Here is a 20,632-nt window from a genome sequence, read left to right on the forward strand (position 1 = left end):
CAGGGACAGCAGGCTGTTCGCGTTTTCTTGGGTCTGGCTAGGACTAGGTTTAATAATCCACGTAAAACAGGCCCTATGCTACTCTACAATTTTGCGAGCTCTGACGTTACTTTGACCATTCTGAGGACACTGTATGATGAAAGTTGAAGCAGGATAACTGATAAAAAAAAATACAAAGACAAATCAAAATTGTACTTATATATATAAAATGGGAAAATACCCGCACTATTATAATCCAATCGGTCATTATTTAGCCTACCATCAAACTTTATCCTTTTCGCCGCACTGGTGATATTTTTTTTTTTTTTAATTTATGTGTAAATTATGAGTATTGACAATTCATATTGTAGGTGTTTTACATGCTTTGTCGCTGTTGGGATTTTCTTCGGAATCAAGTGTTTCCTCCAGTCCCACCGATGTAGGTTACTAACTAGTGCTACAGCTCCACCAGGTGGACTTTTGTGAAAGTGCAAGAAAATATTCTTTTCTACACAAACAGCGCTCAGCTCAAGGGATACCTCCAATCTTCTCCATCTCTAATGTGCTATTGCAGTTATACCAGGTGGATAGATATTATACAATTCAAAAGATTTTTTTTTATTTTGAATATTTCACAATGAACAAAAAACACTATTTCAGCATTTGAAGATCTACATAAAAAAAAAAAAAAAATCATTCATCTGCAGCACTAGCATCTGTTTCCATGACGTTTTCCTCTGGCGGTTCGTCTGGTTGCTCAGCCTCATCGGAATGCTCTGGAAGTGCTTCCTCTGTCGGGTTTTCTGCTTCCTGTTCTGGAGGTGCTGGAGAGGCGATTGGCTCCTGCTCTGTGACCTCCTCCTGCTAAAAGGAACACCCGTGAATCCCAGCCCCAACAGGACCACAGCAGAACAGACAGAACATGAAGTAGAACAGCAGATGAAGAACAGGTGGTAGAACAGCAGATAACTCGTTGTTGTGTGAGACACCGGTCCTCTATGTGAGTATCTTACCTGTGGGACAGGCTCAGCGGGCTCTTCCTGAGGGGTGAAGGCTGAGGGGGCCGTCTGCATCGGCTCCTCTGGCTCCTCCGTGCTGGGAAGGTACTGAGGATGGGCCGGCTCCACAGTCTGAATCTCCACCGGGACTTCTTCTGCCTGTTCTGGTAAGATGATCGCAGGTTGTGTCGGTAGACTCTGTACCTGGAAGACAGGGAAGAGTCAGGGAAAAACAACAACTTAGCTGTGGTACAATGAGGCTATATCATTTAAATAAACTCTGTCCTTTTTATGGCTACATCCCACAAGTTACCAATGTCCAAAATGTATTCATAAATGATATCTATCTATTTTCCTGGAATATTAAGTATTTTGTCTCTGTGTCTGTTGTTGGAATGTTACACACCTCTGGTTCTTCCACAGGTTCTACGGGTATTGGTTCAGGTTCTGGCTCAGGTTCTTTGTTGTCTGCCTCTAGCACAGTCATGATGGAGGCTGGTATGTGAGCTTGCTGAAAAGCAAGAACAGGGTGGGAAGCTTATGAGCAAAATTTCTCTCAGCATAAAAATGACCAAATCTGACAAATAAACAAAATTACAACGTAAAGACAACACTGGCAAGGGCCAGTGAGGCGAGGGCCGCAGGGCAGGGCAGGGCAGGCCAGGTCAGTGTTTACCTGGTGTGGCGTTAGGGCGTGCACGTGCTGCAGGAGGGGCTCCCTCATCTCAGGGCAGCGCTCAAACATGCTGCTGAGCTGGGGCGGGGGCAGCTGCAGGAGCACGCTAAAGGACTGCGGCTTGGTGCGCTGGCAGCACCGCACGAAGCCCTCCCACACCCGCGGGTACTTCCACACCTGCAGGGAGCAGCACACATCAGGCTATGGGCAACTGTCTGCAAAGAATCAAAAGCTACTCATCTGTAACACTATTAATGCTAATATACATCACTTAGTGATAGTGTATTCTACAAGAGTCTGTTCTCTTCTGGCTTCTTCCAGTGAACTTATATGCTACAATATGATGTTTTAAGCCCATGCACAATTATTATTAGTATTTTAATGGAACTCTGTTCCTCTGGAACACTAAGTAAGTGACTCGCTGTACTCCAGCATGCTGTGATTTGGCACCCTATCTGAGGGCCAGTGTGACCCCCACCTTCTTGGTGATGAGGCGGGACAGGATGTTCATGACAAAGCCGCCCAGTCGCGGGTACATGGTGAGCGACTGCAGGACGGTGCGCATGAGCAGCATGGGCAGAGGGCTCTGGTCCATCAGCTGCTGCATGACCACAGCCAGCACCTCCGACGTGTACACATTCTTTTCCGCAAAGCACAGGTTTGTGGCTACACACAACCACACACACACACACACACACACACACACACACACACACAGAAGTTATATTAGAACAATTAAAGAGACTGTATACTTGAAAAAGTGTTAGGTAATTCCACAGTGAGATGTATTACCTTTGATTATGGACTTCATGTCACACTTTGTTGAGTCAATATTGTGTAAGGCAATGAGGAGCTCACTAGGCGTCACTGGAGACACTGAGGAACCACCTTCACCTAGAATACAGAGCACAGTTCAAAATATGAGCAACTGACTTCATTATGCAAACACAAATGTGCATTTATAAACTAGTGTTGTATGAATCTGAATGTTCCTAGAATGGCAGAGACGAGCACTTACTGTGCTGGGCACAAAGCAGCCGGTTGAAGACTTCCTTCACTACAGTGGGGTTCAGCTTGATCAGTTTGGGCAGAGCCTGAATAACCTCCGTCTGGGTGGACACAAGCACCCGTGGTCAGCTTCAGAATAAAGGTCAGGCTGCTTTAAAAGGATGTATAGAACATGGGTAATGTATAGTGAAACCGACCTTCTCAAGTCCATTAATGACAGGAATCAGGAAGCGGATGTCTGCCACTCGTTTGTGATAGAGGTCCCTCACTCTCTCCACTAGCTCTGGAGATGGTGGCACTGTGGGGGAAGTGGAGGTCGTAGGTCAGAAACAGTAAACTAGACCAGTGATTTTCAACCACTGTGCCCGGGGCACACTAGTGTGCCGTGAGAGATCATCAGGTGTGCCGCAGAAAATTACCCAAATGTCACTCACTGGTCCAGAAAAGCAACTGTTGCATCAAAGAATTTATAACCACATGCTCTCATTGATTGTATGATTGCACTATTTGTGGTATGCAGGCATTGTACAACGGGGGCCCCATATCCAGTACTCACAGAATCATCACATATCCAGTTCATAACAACAATTAAATTAGATATAGTCACCTACAAATGAAACAGAGGGCGCTTGTTATATTGAGCAGGTCTTGCATAGAAGCCATAATAAGGCCATATCTGTGTATTATTTTGAAATTTTAGGCTATGGTATGTTTATTTTTTCTTCACACAGGATGTTAGTGTGCCGTGGGACGTTTTAAGTGTCAAAAGTGTGCCGTGGCACAAAAAAGTTTGAAAAACACTGAACTAGACCATAATGATCTACCTCAATCTTTTTACCGGTTTCATTTGAGATACACGCTGAACAATTTCAAACCTCTATTTACGGCATAGACACATACAATGCGTTGAACTACCTTTTTCGGTAAGAATGTTTAGACAGCGGGTAACCAGAGTCTCCGCCCCCTTAGGACAGGTTTCCACCAACAGCAGCAGCTCAGGAGAGTTCATGCCCATTCCTCGGATCTGTGGTCACACCAATGATGTGCAATGAGTGAATGTTGTGGGTCAAATCTAACATTGTTTTTCCACAAGTAAGCCATGCAAACAAAAGTACACTGCACAAATTGATTTAATACTAAATAAAAAGTAAAAGCAAAGTGTAAAATCGAAGTTAAATGTGAATTACTAACGTAAATACAAATAGGGGAACTACAAACTGTTTACAGCCAATTCCAACCATAGTTTTTCATAACAAAAGGTAATTGATGGACTGCCACAGAAGAACAAGCTCCTATGCCAAAACTGGGTCTTACCGGCTGCTCTATGACCCGCAAAACGCTTCTCTTGATGTCCGCTATGGCCTCGGTGTAGACGGCCGCCAGCTCATGCACCAGCTTATGGTTGAGGGGCAGCAGGGCCAGATACAGGTACAGACACTGCATGACCGTCTCCTCCGTCCAGGGAGACGCCACCTCTGTGGGACAAGACGTTCAATGAGCAAACAGCGAGCACTGAGTGGACCGTCTTGGAGTAGGTGTGTCATGTGAATGTCATGAGGGTGGTTCTTTTGGTTTGGTTACCTATGTCCTTGTCTGCTCCGAAGAACATTGAGGGGGGGTTGGGGTGAACCAGCAGCTGCATGTAGTTCAGTGCAAAGCGCTCAATGTAATCCCGAAGCTGGTCCTTCTCATACATGCGCTTGATGAAGGACAGGGCACTAGACCGCACCTAAAAAACCATCCAAAGCAGTTTTACTTGAAACTGCTACTAAAAGCAAGTAGTACTGTTCTCAAATATAATATGCAGGTGGTTATCAGATATTCACGTGCAAAAGCAGGATGATGTGGAAGAAACAGATTGAGTCTGTGAGCGTACCGTTTCCTTCTCGTGGGAGCTGAGATCCAGTAACACATGCAGGTATTGGAACTGTCTGGAGGGGCGCTTCAGGATGAGCTCTTTCAGCGTGGTCATCCCCAGGTACACCCGTGTCTGAACAGACATGCAGAAGAACATACGGTAGCACCGTCTGGCTCAGATTCATGCATATCTCCAATTACATTTAAAACCCAAGTCGGAATGGGTTTCGCGGTCTTTCCACTGTTCCCATAAGCGTGTGACTGAGCAACACTCCTTACCTCATCCTCGCAGTAGCGCCGGATCACCTCCAGGGCAGACTCTGTGATGAGAGGGGCCTCCAACACCAGCTTAGTGAACAGTCTGGAAGAGGTGGAGAAGAACAGAATTACAAACCGCGTGCTACGACAACATGCTGCCCAGGGGTTTGAAAATGTAATACTGGACTATGTATATATAAAAATGAAGAAGTGAGTGACGGGATTGGAACATTTGCATGTCTTTGTTTGATAAGCAGAAAATACAACTTGTTTTACGACTCTATGCAAAGATTTGTGACTCAGCAATAAGCAATAGAAAACACGTCTTTTCCACCAAACATGACATGAACATAACAGCCCTCTGGATGTGTGTGTGTGTGTGTGTTAAGGTTTGTGTGGTGTGTGTGTTAAGGTTTGTGTGGTGTGTGTGTGTGTGTGTATAATCTTACCCGTCTCTCTGCTCTGGTTTCTCTTGCAGTCCTGAGAGCAGGGTGAACAGGCAGTACTCGTAGCTGTCCAGAGTACTGGATGGCTGCTGGCTCAGATAGATGTTGTACTCCTGATACAGGAGAGCGAAGGCCAGGTCACTACGGTTGCGGATGTCCCCCAGGATGAACTCGAACATGTCCTGCTTCATCGCCCCTTCAAACTGGGTCGCCAACCGGGCCAGCAACTTCACTCTGACCTGGAAAACACAAGGAACAACTCACAAGGAAGAAATACTCTTTTCTGATTGGCTGGTGGGGTGGCTATTAATTCTGAATAACGGTACATCTATGAAGTTTAATCACCGTTCCATATCAATGCTTATAAATGGTAACTATAACAACCATAGTAGGACGACGGTTGAGCCTGGAAGCAGGCTTCGCAATAATGGAATCAACTGTAAACAAGCTAACTGTCCATGCTATCGCTGTTATAGGGCCAAAGAAAGTTGTACAACAAACTGAACAAGTCGGCTTCTTTTTAAACGGAACCACTTGTTTCCTTTGCGTGCTATAAAGGCATGACTATTGCCTATAGTGGCAACCGGGTGATAAGCGGGATAACAGCCTTCGAGGTGTCTGTTATACGGAATTAATGGACTCGGGGAGTTCTTTGCCTCTCACCTTCGTCCATTAATTCCGTACAACAGGACACCTCGGCGACCATTATCCCTTACTTACATGGTAGAGGGTGTATATGCATGCACTCCTTGGTTGATCTGCATTGGCCATTAAGTTCCTATAGCTTCATGGGAAGTACGATGGTAAACCTAAGCTCAGTGCTCCATGATGTAGAAAACCACTGATAAAATGACTTGCATTGGGTCACTGAAAAGTAAGATTAAATGATGCTGTTGGAGATTTGATGACTCACATGGGACATGCCACTACGTGCAATGGCTTTCTCCGACTTCAGAATGCGCTGGACTGCCGAGTTGGTCAACTTTGTCATCTGGGCCTCAGTCAAAGGCTGAACCACGTCAGCCAATCGGAACACTTTCTTACGCCCGCTGGAGCCAGCCGTCCTGGAGGGTGGAAGAGTAAGACATCAATGGCCCACCAACACACCATCAACCAACCAGGATCAAGTGAACCAAGTGGCTCCCTCCACCAACACGCTAATTCCTGCTGGTCTGTGTGAGTTTTGAGGACTCACTTGGTCTGTGCAGAGGGCACGATGGGTTCGGGCATTTTCTTGGCCTGGGGAACCTCGTCAGACTGGGGGACGCTCTTCCCCGAGCTGCCCCCGACCACTGAGATGGCCTGGCCGAGGGACACGGCCGACACTTTGCGCTTGATGATGAGGTCTTTCCCGCCGGCCAGCTCTTCAGACGGCCCCTCACCAGAACCGGACTCCTTCCCAGGGTCCTCCGCCCGGGCCTTGAGCTGCTCCACACCTGGGAAAGAAAGAATGATGCCGTTCAAGTGTGTGAAATAAGTGATGGACCGACTGCACTAGCTAATGGCTTTGGAATCACCAGGTTAGATCTATTTAGTTCCACAAAATAAACATGGGATTGCCATCCTGCGGTCTCATGACACAAGAACTTTAATGGCAATAGGAAAGTTTCAGATACTGTACTGTATATCATATGTGAATGAGGGCATTCGATATTCATACACCCGGATCTTCTCCCCACCTGGTCCGATTCCAGCCGCTGTGATCTGGGTGGCCATCAGCCTGGCCAGATGTTTGATCTGAGCGTCTGTGCCTGCGGACTCCACAGGGGTGTATGTGGCCTGGAAGGAGGCTGGCATGGTGTTTGGCAGGTACACCATGCTGATCAGGACCTAGATGAACAACAGTGAAAGTCTCTTTAATAAGAATGTACTGAAAGTCTTCTAGTGGAATCTCTCCACTGTTACCAGGGTCTTGCAACTAGGGGCAGTTTGATTGCCAAAACATCATAGCCAGTATGTCATGCAGAATCCATTCTCAATCTCTGTAACCTCACCAGATTGGCAACATTGTCTGGAGACAGCAGGGGGAACAGGAAGTCTGCGGTGACATCGATGGCTGACTGGGTGGGCGGCACGGCTGCAGGCTTGGGAGCGGAGGCTGGGGCAGGCTCCTCCTTATCCTCATCATCCTCGATCAGCGTGGCCGGCTCTGAGGGCAAACAAACACACAACACACATCAGATGCAGGTGCAGTGAAAACCCCCTAAAAAACTCTCTGGGCGAGTAACTAAAATCTACAAAGAAACGGCACTGAATATAGCAAACAATATCTGCTCTGACTGACCCATCTTGATCTTCTTCTTGCCCTCTGAGAAGTGCTCCAGGTGGGGTCTCTTGCGCTCTCGGGCGGCGGGCGTGCAGCGGTTGATTTCGTTCTGGTTCATGCCCAAGTCCAGCAGCAGCGTGCTGATCTGGGCCAGGAACTCCAGGCTGGACGGGTGCCGCAGCACGGACACCAGGTGGAGCTTGAGGTTCTTGCGGACACTGCTCACCTGGGACTTGGCCAACGTTGGGGGCAAGTTGGCTGTGGACAGAGAAATGTTAAGTGAGCTCACTCACTCACTCACAGCTATTATAACAACAGCACACCACTCATAACATTAGAATTTTCATATGACCATGGCCGTTTGAAATGGACTTACCGTGCAGTGTCTCGTACGCCTGCACCACCTCGGACATGAACATGGGCCGCTGCCGGGCCAGAGTGGCAAGAGAGCCCAGGGCTGTGGTCAGGTTGATGCTGGAGATCGCCGGGTGGACCATGAACTTGAGCAGCTTATCCAGTGCGGACTTCCCTTCCTCACAAAGAGTATCTGCACAGAGGGCCAGAGAAGAAGAGGAATGGTCAGCTTGTTGACCGTACCAATTCTGCACATCCTTAACAAACACATTAGTCACACTTCTGCATAAGAATGGACAGTGCCCAGTTTTCTCTACCCACCATAGCGAATGTATGAATGGTCTCGCGGGATTTTGTCCAGGGTAATATCCCCTTCTTGTTTCTTGGGGATATCAGAGTCGGGTGTCCGTGGCGACAGGGTGATGATCACAGACTCTGTGAACTTGATGGCGTGGGTTCGTATCCCATCATTGTCGGAGTCCAGCATGGCTAGAACCTCTTCCTTCATCTGAGTGACCATGTTCCAGCAGGCCTCCTGCATGTCTGAAACCATCTTGGGCCGCATCAGCCACTGGACAAAACACAAACAGGATTCAGTTATTCTAGTAGTAGTATTATTCAATATTATGTAGCATACAGCATAGACTGGGGTTTTGTGATTGGAATGTGATTTTACCTGAAGAGCTACTTTATAAAGCTGAGTAAGTGTAAGAATGGCTTTCTTCTGCACATTCACACTTTCATCCTTAAGTAGCATATTCAGATTGGCTATAAGCTTCAATAGAAGCTCATTGTCCCTTTTGCTGTTGAACAAAGTAAACAATGTTAGAAGATAAACATAAGGGTAGTAGTACATGATCACTCGAGTTATTTACTTTGAAGTCACCTAAAAAAATAAAAAACAACTTACCATGCTTCCTCTATGAAGCCAATGACAAATTTCCTTACTTCCATAGATTTATCTGTCTGAAAAGCTATTATTTCCTGTAAGAATGACCAATATCCATGTCATGTTTATGTATTGATGGAGGATTCAAGTAAATCTACTTTTAAAAGACAACCATATAAAGACTCTGAAGACTTGTCAACAAATACTCACATCAAGAAAGTTGTCAAGCAGTGAAGGATCCTTATTGATGATAAGTTCCTGGACCTAAAAGGTAACACCAATTAGTAAACATGTTCACACACTTGCACACATTTTTCGCCTTCAATACAAACAACATCTTGTGCACTCCATTTAACGACTTAATTCCATTATTCAATGCCTTCGTTCGAACACATAGCCATGTAAAAACCACACCTGCTTCAGGTCTACAAGTTTATTTTCTGTAGTTCTCAGTGCAGCTTGGTTCAGAAGATCCACAACCTGTCAAAATGACACAACAGCTTTGTCAAAGTGCCTCAAGAGTACAAAAGGTTTGTCTGTGCAGCTATGCAGACGGCAATGTACATTGTTTGAAAGTGGTACCTTTTCACTGGTGGTCATATCTAAAGCAATATCCTCTCCACTGGCGGAACGGGATGCCGCACTTGACCTCAGCTCAGGACCCTGACCGTTCCCTGAGGCCATCTTGGAAGTTTCCTTGGTGACAACAAGTAGTCCTATTTTATTAATGCATTATTGAATAGAAAGTTCCCACTATATGGCATAGAATATAACATAATGATTAAATCAAGTTTTCTTTTGTACCTAAACTCTTAATGCATCTCATAAATTCCTGGAGAACAACATAAGATACTCTCACTGATTGAACAATATACCATTCATCCCTTCACCCTGAAAAGTTATCTGAGTGTCTTCAGGTAAGTGGATTCTGCCGCTAATCAGCTGTCATTACATAGTAATTCAATGCCATGTTATGTCAGAGCAACATCTCAAACTTTCTAACCATTTGGAAAGATAACTTAGACCGTGATCAAACACATCAGTAAGTCAGATGACTGAAGCCATAACACAAGTGCATTAAGCTGGATATTGCTAGCTAACCTAAGGCCTATATCAAGCTACAGGCTATTCTACACCGGTCATTACAATATTAACTAGTAGTAAACTATCCTGTAAGCTAGGCTATTAATGATCAAAGTAAATATTTTTTTTAAAATGCTCACCTTACCTGGTCGCTTACAAACTAAATGTTAGCTATATGGCTAACGTGGCTAGCAATCGTGACGCAGGTCAGTCAACTGTGATGTGATTAGTAAAGAGTTTTAGTAACAACAATCTAGGAGAGTGCCATCCCTATCACACAAAAATATATAATCCACAAAGGTACATGTCAAAGTAATTCACTGAAAACTATTAACTACACTACATGGCACACACACAGTAGCCTACTGTGTACTAGAAGCGCCATATTTTTCCAGCAAACGAAGAAACTGTGTGTTGGAATTAATTACTGCAAATGATAGTGCGCCACCAATTGGCCTGGAGTGAAAAATCAAGTTCACTGAGAACATGGGAACATGGGAAGTGCCTACAAATTCTGCAAATGATCAGAGTTGTTTGATATATAAAGTATCTGAAACCCACACTTGAATAGAAGTACAGATATTTGATCAGAACATGACTTAAGTAAAAATCTATAAGCATACCACTTAAGTAGCACAAAAGTCTTAAATGATATATTATTGACACTACTTAAATAGCCCGTGACAAGCCCATTATAAAACATACTTAAGTACTGAAATTAGATGTAGGCCTACAAAGTACTAGTAAAAGCTTTCGATGCCAGGTGGGATGACAACTCCCTCTCTTCGCTATGCTTTTAGTAAAAAAAGAAAGCAGTCAGAATAGGCTTTTTGGATAGGCTATGCAGCACCTTAAAACTTGGTGCCTACACTTCATACACAATGTCCTCGAAGCCTGAACAAAGGTATGGCTGCCATTCATTTACTGTAGGCCTACTGTACCCTTTAATAGACCTATAATAAAGTTTATCCAAAATGTTTAGAAGGGCAGCTACAACATCACACTCCATAAACACACTATGGAAGCCTAAACAAGAGTGCTATTAATGAATTTTAATTTAAATCAGCTCCTTACAACAGCCTAGGCCTTGGTGTGCTATGTCTTAGCTATATTTGCTAGGCCTTAACTGTCACTATGTTTTCATTCATTGCTGTGTCCCGTGGTGACATCAGGTCAGAAAATCTTTGGGTTGCAAGTATCTAACATGCTGAATGTAAACTGTGGCTTTTGTTTTCATTAGCACATTATTTTAGGCTACTTTCAATGCTGCTAATGAAAATGTAGTGGAGTAAAAGTATACATTTAATTAAAAAAATGTAATGAAGTAAAAGTAAAGTAGGAATAAAGAAAGTAGGAAGAAAAGTAAAAGTACAGATATAGATACAGATAATACTCCCCATTCATACTTAAGTATTGTACTTAAGTATCTCTGCAAATACCAAGTCTCATTTAAGGGACCTGGATTGGAATCTATAATCTCGTTAAAGCCATCATGCATATGCAAATATCCTCAACTGCAGTAACACACACAAGTGAGGTGATACTTCTGTCAAATGTGCTGGTCCTGCTGGAGCAGATATGACTTTACTTCTTTTTTCATTGTTCATTTAATTGCACCTGCTGTGCTCATCTTTAACAAGTCAAAACAGTATTTCTTTGAAGGTATTGGCTGTATCCTGGGCAAATATAATTTGTTTCAGCGTTCAGGCTACATTAATTTTTTTTGTGATCAATTATTTATATATTTTCTTGCAATCATTGTTTACACATTGGAGGGGAAACACCTTCACAGGAGGAAAAAAAAAGCAAGGCCGGTTACAGCATCATTACAGATATAACAGAAGCACAGTGAACTTATTCTGATGCCTGCTTCCCCTCCCCTCCCCATGTCCCCCCTCCCTCCAACCCACCCAGCCCAATGCCCACCCTCCAACCCCTAACATGATTCGCTCAAGGTATTGTACAGTTAACAGACACATAAGGAGGAAAGAAAAAAAAGAGCAACACAAAACACACACACACACACACACACACACACACACACACTCAACCCTTTCCCCCTGCCACCCAGGAATCTCCTTTCCAGTGTAACCATACAGTAGATATTTCCTAGAGTATTAGAGAGAGATGCTAAGTTTGACCTTATCTACATCATGTCATTTATTTTCTCTAAGAGCTCTGACCAGCAATCAATATGAGAGGTTTTAGCATAATGTAAATGTGCTGTGGAGAGCTCTAGCTGAGCAATATCCTGTTAAGAAGAGAGCCATTTCCTCACTGACAATGCATGTGGTGGTTTCCAGCGACAGACTATCATTCTTTTAGCGGCTGTCAGACCAGCCAGAAGAAGACGCCTATCGTTTATAGTTTGCTTTAGGGACGATGTGTCATTGAGTAGAAGCAAACATGGTGAGAGAGGGATGGGTACTTTGATAATACTTGACATGATGGATGAAACACTATGCCAAAATCTATTACTGTACATGTAACCTCTGGACACTGCCACACCATATGGTGAAAAGTAGCAATCAGGCTACATTTCACAATGTTGTCTTCAATTGTGAAATGTAGCTTAGTTGTAGACAGTTATTTAAATTTGATTGTTTCTTAAAGTTGTTAGTTACATGGCAGGTTACTACGGGTCATTTTCACCTCTGATGTTCATGAAGGTCAATATTCCACCAGTAGAGGTCAGTAATACCTCAGAATAATATTTCCGGCAATGCCTTTCAGAAGATAGCAGTTCTCCTTATCCTTATTTTTATCCTGTTAGTAACATTTAGCCCACTTTAGATGTTAAGAAAATTCCTGCCTAAATGAGATGCGATGATTGAGAAGAGATAAAGAGACGATAATCTATCCTGAATAATGCTTTTGATGTTTATCATTTTAGAGCTATGTTCTGTCCCCTTGTCCAGACAATCCCCAAGAGCAAGACAATTAGAAATGTTGAAGACTTTTCCATGACATCTTTGAATAGGTTATGTTTTTAAAAACCATGCTGTTGTATTTTTTCTAAGAGAAGCAGCCTTACTCAGAGTCTCTGGAAAGCTCTGAAAACCTGCCTTGTTGAATACAAAGAGCTCCACAGACCTTCAGTTTGAGTAAGGTCAGCTTTTTTCCTGTTGCTAAGGCTTCTAAATGGAAAATATCAAACGAGATGGACTTGTCCTTGTGTTTGTTTATGTGTGTGTGGGAAATGGACTAAAAAAAGCAAGGCATAGCTCAAAACTGTGCTTTTTGATTGTGTGGGAAAGCAATCATGTCCGTAAGATTTCTATTTTATATAGGTCAGACTCTTTTTGGAAACTTCTGTCTGTGAAAAGGTTTGTTCTGCAGGTTGGTATGAGGGTTTCCTTCAGTAATCATTATTCCATAAGCTTGTCAGTTCCAACAAGGCCTAATATTTATGTTTTGAACAGTGAAACAGAACAAAAGGGCTATTTTTAGCCTTGTTTTCACATCTGGGTATCATCAGCAGTCATGCGTTTTCACTGCCGTACTACAGCAGATGACGACCCGGGCAGCTGTGACATGTGATAGGAGGTCTGCTGTGTGATCTGTGGTGGATCATGATGTATGACTACGTCATCCTATTTCACAGTTCAAACTACTTTGACATTGAGATGTTGTCAAGTTTTCTTGTTTGGGTTTGGTGAATGTTGTTGCTTAGTCCTGTCATAACCAGCATACAGGTAAACTATACTGAAACAACAGTATAGTATAATAACAGTATAACAACTAACAAAATCCTTACAAAAACAGCACACGGCTGATAAAAGGGGCAGCCATGGCCCACTGGTTAGCACTCTGGACTTGTAACTGGAGAGTTGCCGGTTCGAGCCCCGACCAGTGGGCCGCAGCTGAAGTGCCCTTGAGCAAGGCACCTAACCCCTCACTGCTCCCGAGCGCCGCCGTTGAAGCAGGCAGCTCACTGCGCTGGGATTAGTGTGTGCTTCATCTCACTGTGTGTTCACTGTGTGCTGTTTGTGTTTCACTAATTCACCGATTGGGTTATATGCAGAGACCAAATTTCCCTCACGGGATCAAAAAAGTATTTAAAAAAAATAAATAAAATACTTGTAACAAGTCATGTTTTTTGGCCATATAGTTCACAAAGTCTTATGGTTTTTCTCTTACATTTTATACAAGGTGGTCATACCTGGACCACAAAACTAGACAGTGCATTTATCAGTGGCTAGTTGAAACTACAGGTGTGTTTATCTGTCCTTTACATGGCATTCAAATTCATTTGTAGATGATACCAGTCCTGATTACCTATACCAACATCCTTTTAGAAAGTGGCAAATTGTTGTTATTGTTTGTTTAAAGTTAGTGCCCGAGTGCATATGCTGTTGGGGTATAGAGGGAGTAAACAAGGTCAGTTGGCCTCTCCCAGCTAACATAATGGGCAATGTCTCATCCTGACAGGTGCCTCATCACATCAGTATGTTAAAGCCTGCATCCCTTTGTCAATAGGCATTTTAATGGCTTTGCGCGCAGTCATGCCACAGGTTGACTTTGAGGACAGCCAAGGTCTGTTCAGGTCACACAGTGTAGCATTCTTGGCAAAGTAAACTTTGCATTGATGAATCTGTTGGGTTGATTATACCAGCAGTAGGAAGAGGGCAGTGTGTGACGTTGAGTCTGCGATCATTCTCGGTGGCGGCCAGCCTTTGTTCTCACCCTTCGTTGGTTGTTCCCCAGATTAGTCCTATTTACCCATGACTGCTGGCAGTCATGAAAGGCAGGCATTTCAACTATTTTTAATTGCACAGAGCCACTTTCAGTTCCCACTGTCAAGGCAGTGTGAGCATTTGTTTGCTATCCGTCAAGGCCAAAGCAGAGCCATACAGACACAAATTAAATTTGGCTTTGAAAGGCCCTTATTCACTGTTGGCCCTCAGAGTTTCTACAGTATGTGGCTGTCCCACAGCAAAACTTCAATTATGCGTCTCATCAATTTACTACACTCATTAACGGCGTGTCCCCATAAACTATTCACAGAAATAAATCTTGGCTGTTCTGCCTGCTATAGAACAAAAAAGAAAGGCACAACAGACAATGTGGCCAAAAATGAAATATTCTCAATATATTACTGTCTCCCTAGTCCAGCAAAGCTGTAAAACTGACAAAGGAAAGGGTCATTTTTTTCTTGACTGAGAAAGATTTACTAGGCTGTGGCTCAGTTTTTTCTAAATTTCCTGGACTGGACACAACCAGTCATGTTCTGAATATGTGGATTTTGACAGAATCTCATGAATCATGACAGTGCAAATGCTCAATACTAATGGCAGACAGAGTAAATATTTAGCTCCAGTGCTATTCTGTATAAATATTCAGTGGGATGGTATGTCTCAGGGGACTGTATTATTACACAGGACAGAGAGCATACAGTGGCGGTTTTGTGTGGCCCTTTCCTCATATTTAGGCAACCCCCTCTCTTGGGGACAAGTGGATTTTCTTGTAATACCACAGTTTTTCCCTTTTCCTTACAAAGCCCAGGAGACTCTGGAGATTATTGCAGGACAGCAGAAAAAACGTCATGAAATGGAAGCTGCTCCCCTTGAACTATCTGTCATGTATGACCAATGCAAGCAGGAAGGAAGTAAAGTAGAAAGTAAAAGTCATATACCTGTGCACTTAAGTGATTTGACCAATCTACCTGATATACCTGACAGTAAATGGTTGAAACAAATATGTGATAGGATTTTTAGGCTACTTTCTGAGGCCAGACTTTTGCACCTCTGCAAGCAGTTAATGATCCAGATTGTCTGTCACTATTCTAGATCAATGGGTAAAGGAGTAAAGGAAAAGACACACTAACAATGAAGTGTATGAATCCTATTGGAATGGTATTCCAGATAGTATAGCAATTTGCTAACATTTAGCAAGCCTGTTCTTTAGCCTACTTGGATGCTGTGCGTTGAGCTAAAACAGAAAACATAAATTCATCCACTAGAATCAATGACTAGAACAAGGCAAATACAAACAATTAGGGCCTCCAAACAGTGTGTTCTTTTGCTCCTTTCTTTAGATGAATGGCTGACTCCTGGTTACACACTGACGTCTCCTGGCTGTAGCGTGAAGGACCCAAAGCCCACTTCACACCTGCCTCAAGGATGCTCTTGTCTTCTGACAATGCTAACAACATAAAAGTTGAGGCTGCGGAAAATAGGCACAGTGGGTGACCTCCTACATAACAGTTTCGCTGGTGAACTGTACTGTTGCATTGCTTTTTTGCAATTCAATTTCGAATTACTTTCACATGAGATGGCATTTGTCTTTTCAGCTGCGTAATACCTCTTTTAAAACCCTGGGTATAGTTTGCGCATATTTGGTTTGCTGCCGTTCACTGGGGCCTTTTCTCTGGTAGTATTGAGGCTTTCAGCCAGTCTGGCAATATTTCAGCTGTGTGCTATGCAACTGAACCCTGCTCTACATCAAGTGTCAAAACTGCAGTTTTGGAGGAATTATTTGCAGTTCTGCAGGAAATTTCACCTCCATCTATGATTTGCTATTTTTCCATAGGCCTACTTGTTTTTTAGGTTTATTCCGACAGGTTTGGCATTGTCAGTGAATAAGCTAGGTGTTAGCATTCTACAGTTTAAACATGTGATCCTTGCTAGAATGAAACAATCCACTCTGTGCTATTCTTTTGGCCTTGAAAAGTGTGTTATTAACAAGATGGCCAAACATGCCATTATAGTTTTAAAACCTGTCATAGGCTATATAAAGCAGATATAATACGAGAGGTAGGTTACACATCCTTTTCATGTTGCATGTTGTAATTGTATGTTGGACTCATACAGTATGTACGCACATGCATTAGGACCTGGTTGTCATGGGACCCATGGTTACAAGGGATAACCTTCAGTTTGAACACAGAATCGATAAGCATCATGAAAAACTAGAATATGGATGAACTGAGCCCCCAGGAGGCCTGAACAACAGAAGCAGCGGAGGGTATGATTGTGTATCACAGATTCAGAGCATATGTGACATCAATATTCCCTGGGGAAGCCCCTGGTTATCATTCAACTGTGTTAGATAAAGGGAGGAAGCTGATAGCCACAAAGCGTCCACTACCAGCAGAGTCAGCAGAGTTGACCACGTGCACGGAAGCCCCACATCTCTCCCACCCCATCTGCTGTTTCACCTGGCCATGCTCACTTCCTGTCCAGCCCCATGATCCTCTTATCTCACCCATGTGTCACCATCACACGTCACAGTCACAGTGCACTAATGATGCAAACATAAACAGATCATCAATTTAGTGAGCCTCATGCAGGTTTTGTCTAAATGCTTCATGCAGGGCTCACCCAGAGCCCATGAAAGTGTGTGTGTGTATATGCGTGTGTGTGTTTGTGTGTATTTGTGTGTGTTTGTATGTATGTGTGAATACCCTCACTTTGTTGTTTCCCTCTCAAACGTGATTGGATTGTGCAGGCAACACTGATTGGGACAGCCTATCAGCAATCACCTTCAGCTTTTTGCCAAAGTCAACTCCATGGTCAGATTTAGATAAGAGACGAAACCATGGACGAAACAATGGATGAAGACGCAGCAGGTCCATCCCGGGAATGTGCCAACCCGTGGCCTCACCTCGCCAGACTATTTCAATTTTCTGAACAAGTTAATGATAGTTTTCGCTTCAAGTGTTTCAATTCCAAAATAGTATTTTGTATTTGAAATACGTATTTTAAATACATGTATTAGAAATACTGTCCATCCCTAGTAACATGGTAAAAAGATGAAAATGACTTGATTTTACTTTCAATTCCTTTTACATTCTCCAAGGTATTAACATTAACATTTTTCAAAACTCCATGTAAGACGTTTCTGTACATAAATGTAAGCACAGTGGCAGTAGTAATGCAATATTTAGAAAATGTAGGCTAGCCTACTCTTGTACTCTTGATACTCAAGTACTTTTAAAAACAACTACTTCAGTAATTGTACGTAGACATATGACTGTTGTACTTTTACTTGTACTTGAGTAAAATTTAGCAAAGGGTATCTGTACTTTTACTCAAGTAATGAAGCTGTGTACTCTGTCCGCTTCTGCATGTGTGCGAAAGAGTATGTGTGTGTGTGTGTGTGTGTGTGAGAGAGAGAGAGAGAGAGAGAGAGAGAGAGAGAGAGAGGACAAAGAGCAGTGAGATTACAAAAGCTCTCAAGAGATTATTGCCCGATAGCATGCTTTCCAGGCAACAAGTGTGCAATGTCGTGTCGTAAAGCTGTAAAGTGGCTAACAAACTGACCTGAAAAACAGCCCCACAGCCATTTGGGAGTCATAAACAATGCAGCTTCATAGAAATGGACGAAGCTTCTGTTCCCGGCACCCAGTTCACAAGCCCATTGCACGCATGACCTGATGGACACAGAGGCCAACTGTGTATAGGATTCTCTAATGAATGTGACTTTCTATGAACAAAAGCAGCTTCATCAGTGGCCATAAACTCAGGACCACTCAGTCGGTGAGGGCCGTGCTGTTTGCATTTCTGTGGCCAGGGTCCGCCAGCGCCATGTCTGCTCTGAGTCATCGCAATCATCAAATGATTCATCGCCAACATTCGATGGAGATCGTCCTACATACGCCCTGCTTGTAATATGTTTCAGTTCCATATGCACTTGATGAATGCTTTCCCAAGAAATACAAAGTAGATATAGCTGTGGCCCCCCTAAAAATGTTAAGTTGTTTTATTCCAATGTACACTATATGTGCAGCTAATGTTCATTAGATTGAGAGAGTTAAAGAGGCATTAGGGGATCAAGCCAGACGTACATTTACACCAAACGCCAAAAAAAGCACAATTGGCACTGTTAAAATCTAGTCAGCTTACTATCTGATGTGTTTGGCAATATAGGCCTGAAGGTGCCTGGAGTAGATATTGTTCTAACACACAGGATCTCTGAACTGATCACAGAGCTGAATATGAATCACAACCATGGTTATTACTCTCACATGGCCATATAGCATCACAATATGGGAGAAGCCTTTGTGATGTGGCTGTAAGAATACATAAAGACAGCTCCACTGTGGAAATTAGCTCTGTATTTACAGAGGAGTTTATACTGCATGTGTACTTTTTAATTTTGTAAGTTTGGCTCTAGTTAAAAATATCTTAAGGTCAAGGGTGGCAATTATACCTTTGGTTAACACAATCCTGCAAGTTTTTCTTTTTAAAAAAAAAATCAAGATTCTGACAAATGGCTGTGCTAAAAACAAGCCAACAGCGTTTGACATGACGTTGTTGCTTTGTGACATGCTTTACAGCTGTTGGCTTGTCCCTGTCCCCTTGTCCTCCATCGGAGGCTTCTTCGTCTGCAGGTCTTTAATTAACACCTGAGTCCTTTGTTTTGACACGTTCTGTGGTTGCCAAGCACCAAAGCATGTGTGGAAAGGCATTACTGGAGGTGACCCAGGACCAGCACAGTGTTCTTCTCACTGTCTCCAAGGAGCATTTACGTCCCCACTGATACTGTAATATACTTAAGTGTGTGTGTGTGTGTGTGTGTGTGTGTGTGTGTGTGTGTGTGTGTGTGTGTGTGTGTGTGTGTGTGCGTGTGTGTGTATGTGTGTGTGTGTGTGTGTGTGTGTGTGTGTGTGTGTGTGTGTGTGTGTGTGTGAAACAGTACTTATTGTTGAGTACTATTGTTCCTTGCAGTACTATTGCAGTCCTTAGTTGTCCTAACAGAATAGACAGATCGGGCATAGTCAGAGTTAGGGATGTAACGATTACAGGTATAATGGTAAACCGTGAGAGAAAGTGGAATAGAACATTATGTCCAATATTCCAATATATGGTTTAATGTTCTGGATTATGTCCAATATTCCAATATGTGGTTTAATGTTCTGCATTTCTCATTAGTGAGTCACTTTGATACTAAAAGTATGATTCTATGTAATGACTGTATGATATCTGTACTGTCCCTGTGTATATCTGTGTGTGACTGTATTTAGAGATAAGCGGGAATATTATGACTTTGCAGTGTTTCACTGTTCTGCATGGCTGCGTCAGTAGCTATCTGCTCCGGATTCCAAGGTTGCCACTAATCAGGGTCTGATTCAGTGTAGTCCACGTGAGATGGGATGACCAACGCCATCTCCCGTCAGCCTGGAAGGATACTTAAACTCGAACTATTTCCTTGTCTAGTTAGAGCAGCTGATGGATCTTTAGGTGAAGTCATGCTGTCTCTCCCTTGATGCGCATCATTGTAAATAAACTCTGTTCCTGATTTTTCATACTATTGGTCTGACTGGGTCTCTATTAAATCTATGGTATCAAAATTACCATCAACCGCGATAAAAATGTTGACGATTACAATTACCGTTTTCATTATAAATATCCCTTAAGTATTATCACTGCTGATTACCACGGTGTGGAAACCGTGCGTTTAATCCTTCCCAGCTTCATCCAAGCCTTCTTTTGACATACAGTAGGCCTGGTACAATGAAACAAAACTGGTACCCTACTGATTCTGTTATCTACTTGATGAATTTAACTGTGGCCAATTAAACATGACCAAGGAAAAAGTGAACGGGACAACACACAATGCCACGGTAACGTTATGCTATGAATTAACAATGCTCAGCTCAGCCAGGTTTGTTTGTCCAGTCAGGATGTAGGCCTATGAATGTGAATGAAAATATGCCCTTCTTCAGTAGCAATTCTTCAGGGCCACCTTAAAATGCACCAGAATAAAGGAATCACATCTACTCAGTAACAATTTTTTTACCCTCCCTCAGCACCCCCTCTATGAGCAACCCCAGGTGAAAATGAGTTCCAGCATCCCTTTGATAAGGTTTTGCCT

General features: G+C 43.1%; 1 protein-coding gene across 3 annotated transcripts; it reads right to left on the bottom strand.

The window, feature by feature from the left end:
* Nucleotides 1-576: 576 nt before the first annotated feature.
* On the bottom strand, nt 577-10,207 carry sympk (symplekin). Of its 3 annotated transcripts, none has more exons than XM_042110904.1 (27): nt 9,960-10,207; nt 9,314-9,427; nt 9,146-9,211; nt 8,942-8,995; nt 8,753-8,826; nt 8,519-8,645; nt 8,164-8,413; nt 7,865-8,035; nt 7,507-7,746; nt 7,217-7,371; nt 6,902-7,052; nt 6,418-6,658; nt 6,136-6,286; nt 5,226-5,461; nt 4,798-4,879; nt 4,538-4,651; nt 4,243-4,390; nt 3,976-4,136; nt 3,577-3,685; nt 2,859-2,959; nt 2,672-2,762; nt 2,446-2,547; nt 2,132-2,319; nt 1,654-1,830; nt 1,384-1,488; nt 993-1,181; nt 577-840 (listed from the first exon to the last, which is right to left on the bottom strand). In XM_042110904.1, the coding sequence occupies exons 2-27, from the start codon at nt 9,413-9,415 to the stop codon at nt 673-675; spliced, it is 3,753 nt and encodes a 1,250-aa protein (XP_041966838.1). In that variant the 5' UTR covers nt 9,416-9,427; nt 9,960-10,207; the 3' UTR covers nt 577-672. The 3 variants fall into 3 exon arrangements, with proteins under 3 accessions (XP_041966838.1, XP_041966836.1, XP_041966837.1); XM_042110902.1 differs by having other exon boundaries at nt 577-843; XM_042110903.1 differs by having other exon boundaries at nt 577-843; nt 9,955-10,207.
* Between the last annotated feature and the right edge of the window lie 10,425 nt (nt 10,208-20,632).

This window comes from Alosa sapidissima, chromosome 11 (genome assembly GCF_018492685.1).
Source record: "Alosa sapidissima isolate fAloSap1 chromosome 11, fAloSap1.pri, whole genome shotgun sequence".
NCBI classification, from domain to species: domain Eukaryota; kingdom Metazoa; phylum Chordata; class Actinopteri; order Clupeiformes; family Clupeidae; genus Alosa; species Alosa sapidissima.

What these genes read in the sequence shown, in the direction of transcription:
- sympk (XM_042110902.1), bottom strand. Translation starts at nt 9,415, where the DNA reads ATGGCCTCAGGGAACGGTCAGGGTCCTGAGCTGAGGTCAAGTGCGGCA. An exon ending in AGCGGCTGGAATCGGACCAG is followed by an intron (nt 6,659 to 6,901) that starts GTGGGGAGAAGA and finishes TTTCTTTCCCAG; the next exon opens with GTGTGGAGCAGCTCAAGGCC. An exon ending in GTGCCCTCTGCACAGACCAA is followed by an intron (nt 6,287 to 6,417) that starts GTGAGTCCTCAA and finishes TCCACCCTCCAG; the next exon opens with GACGGCTGGCTCCAGCGGGC.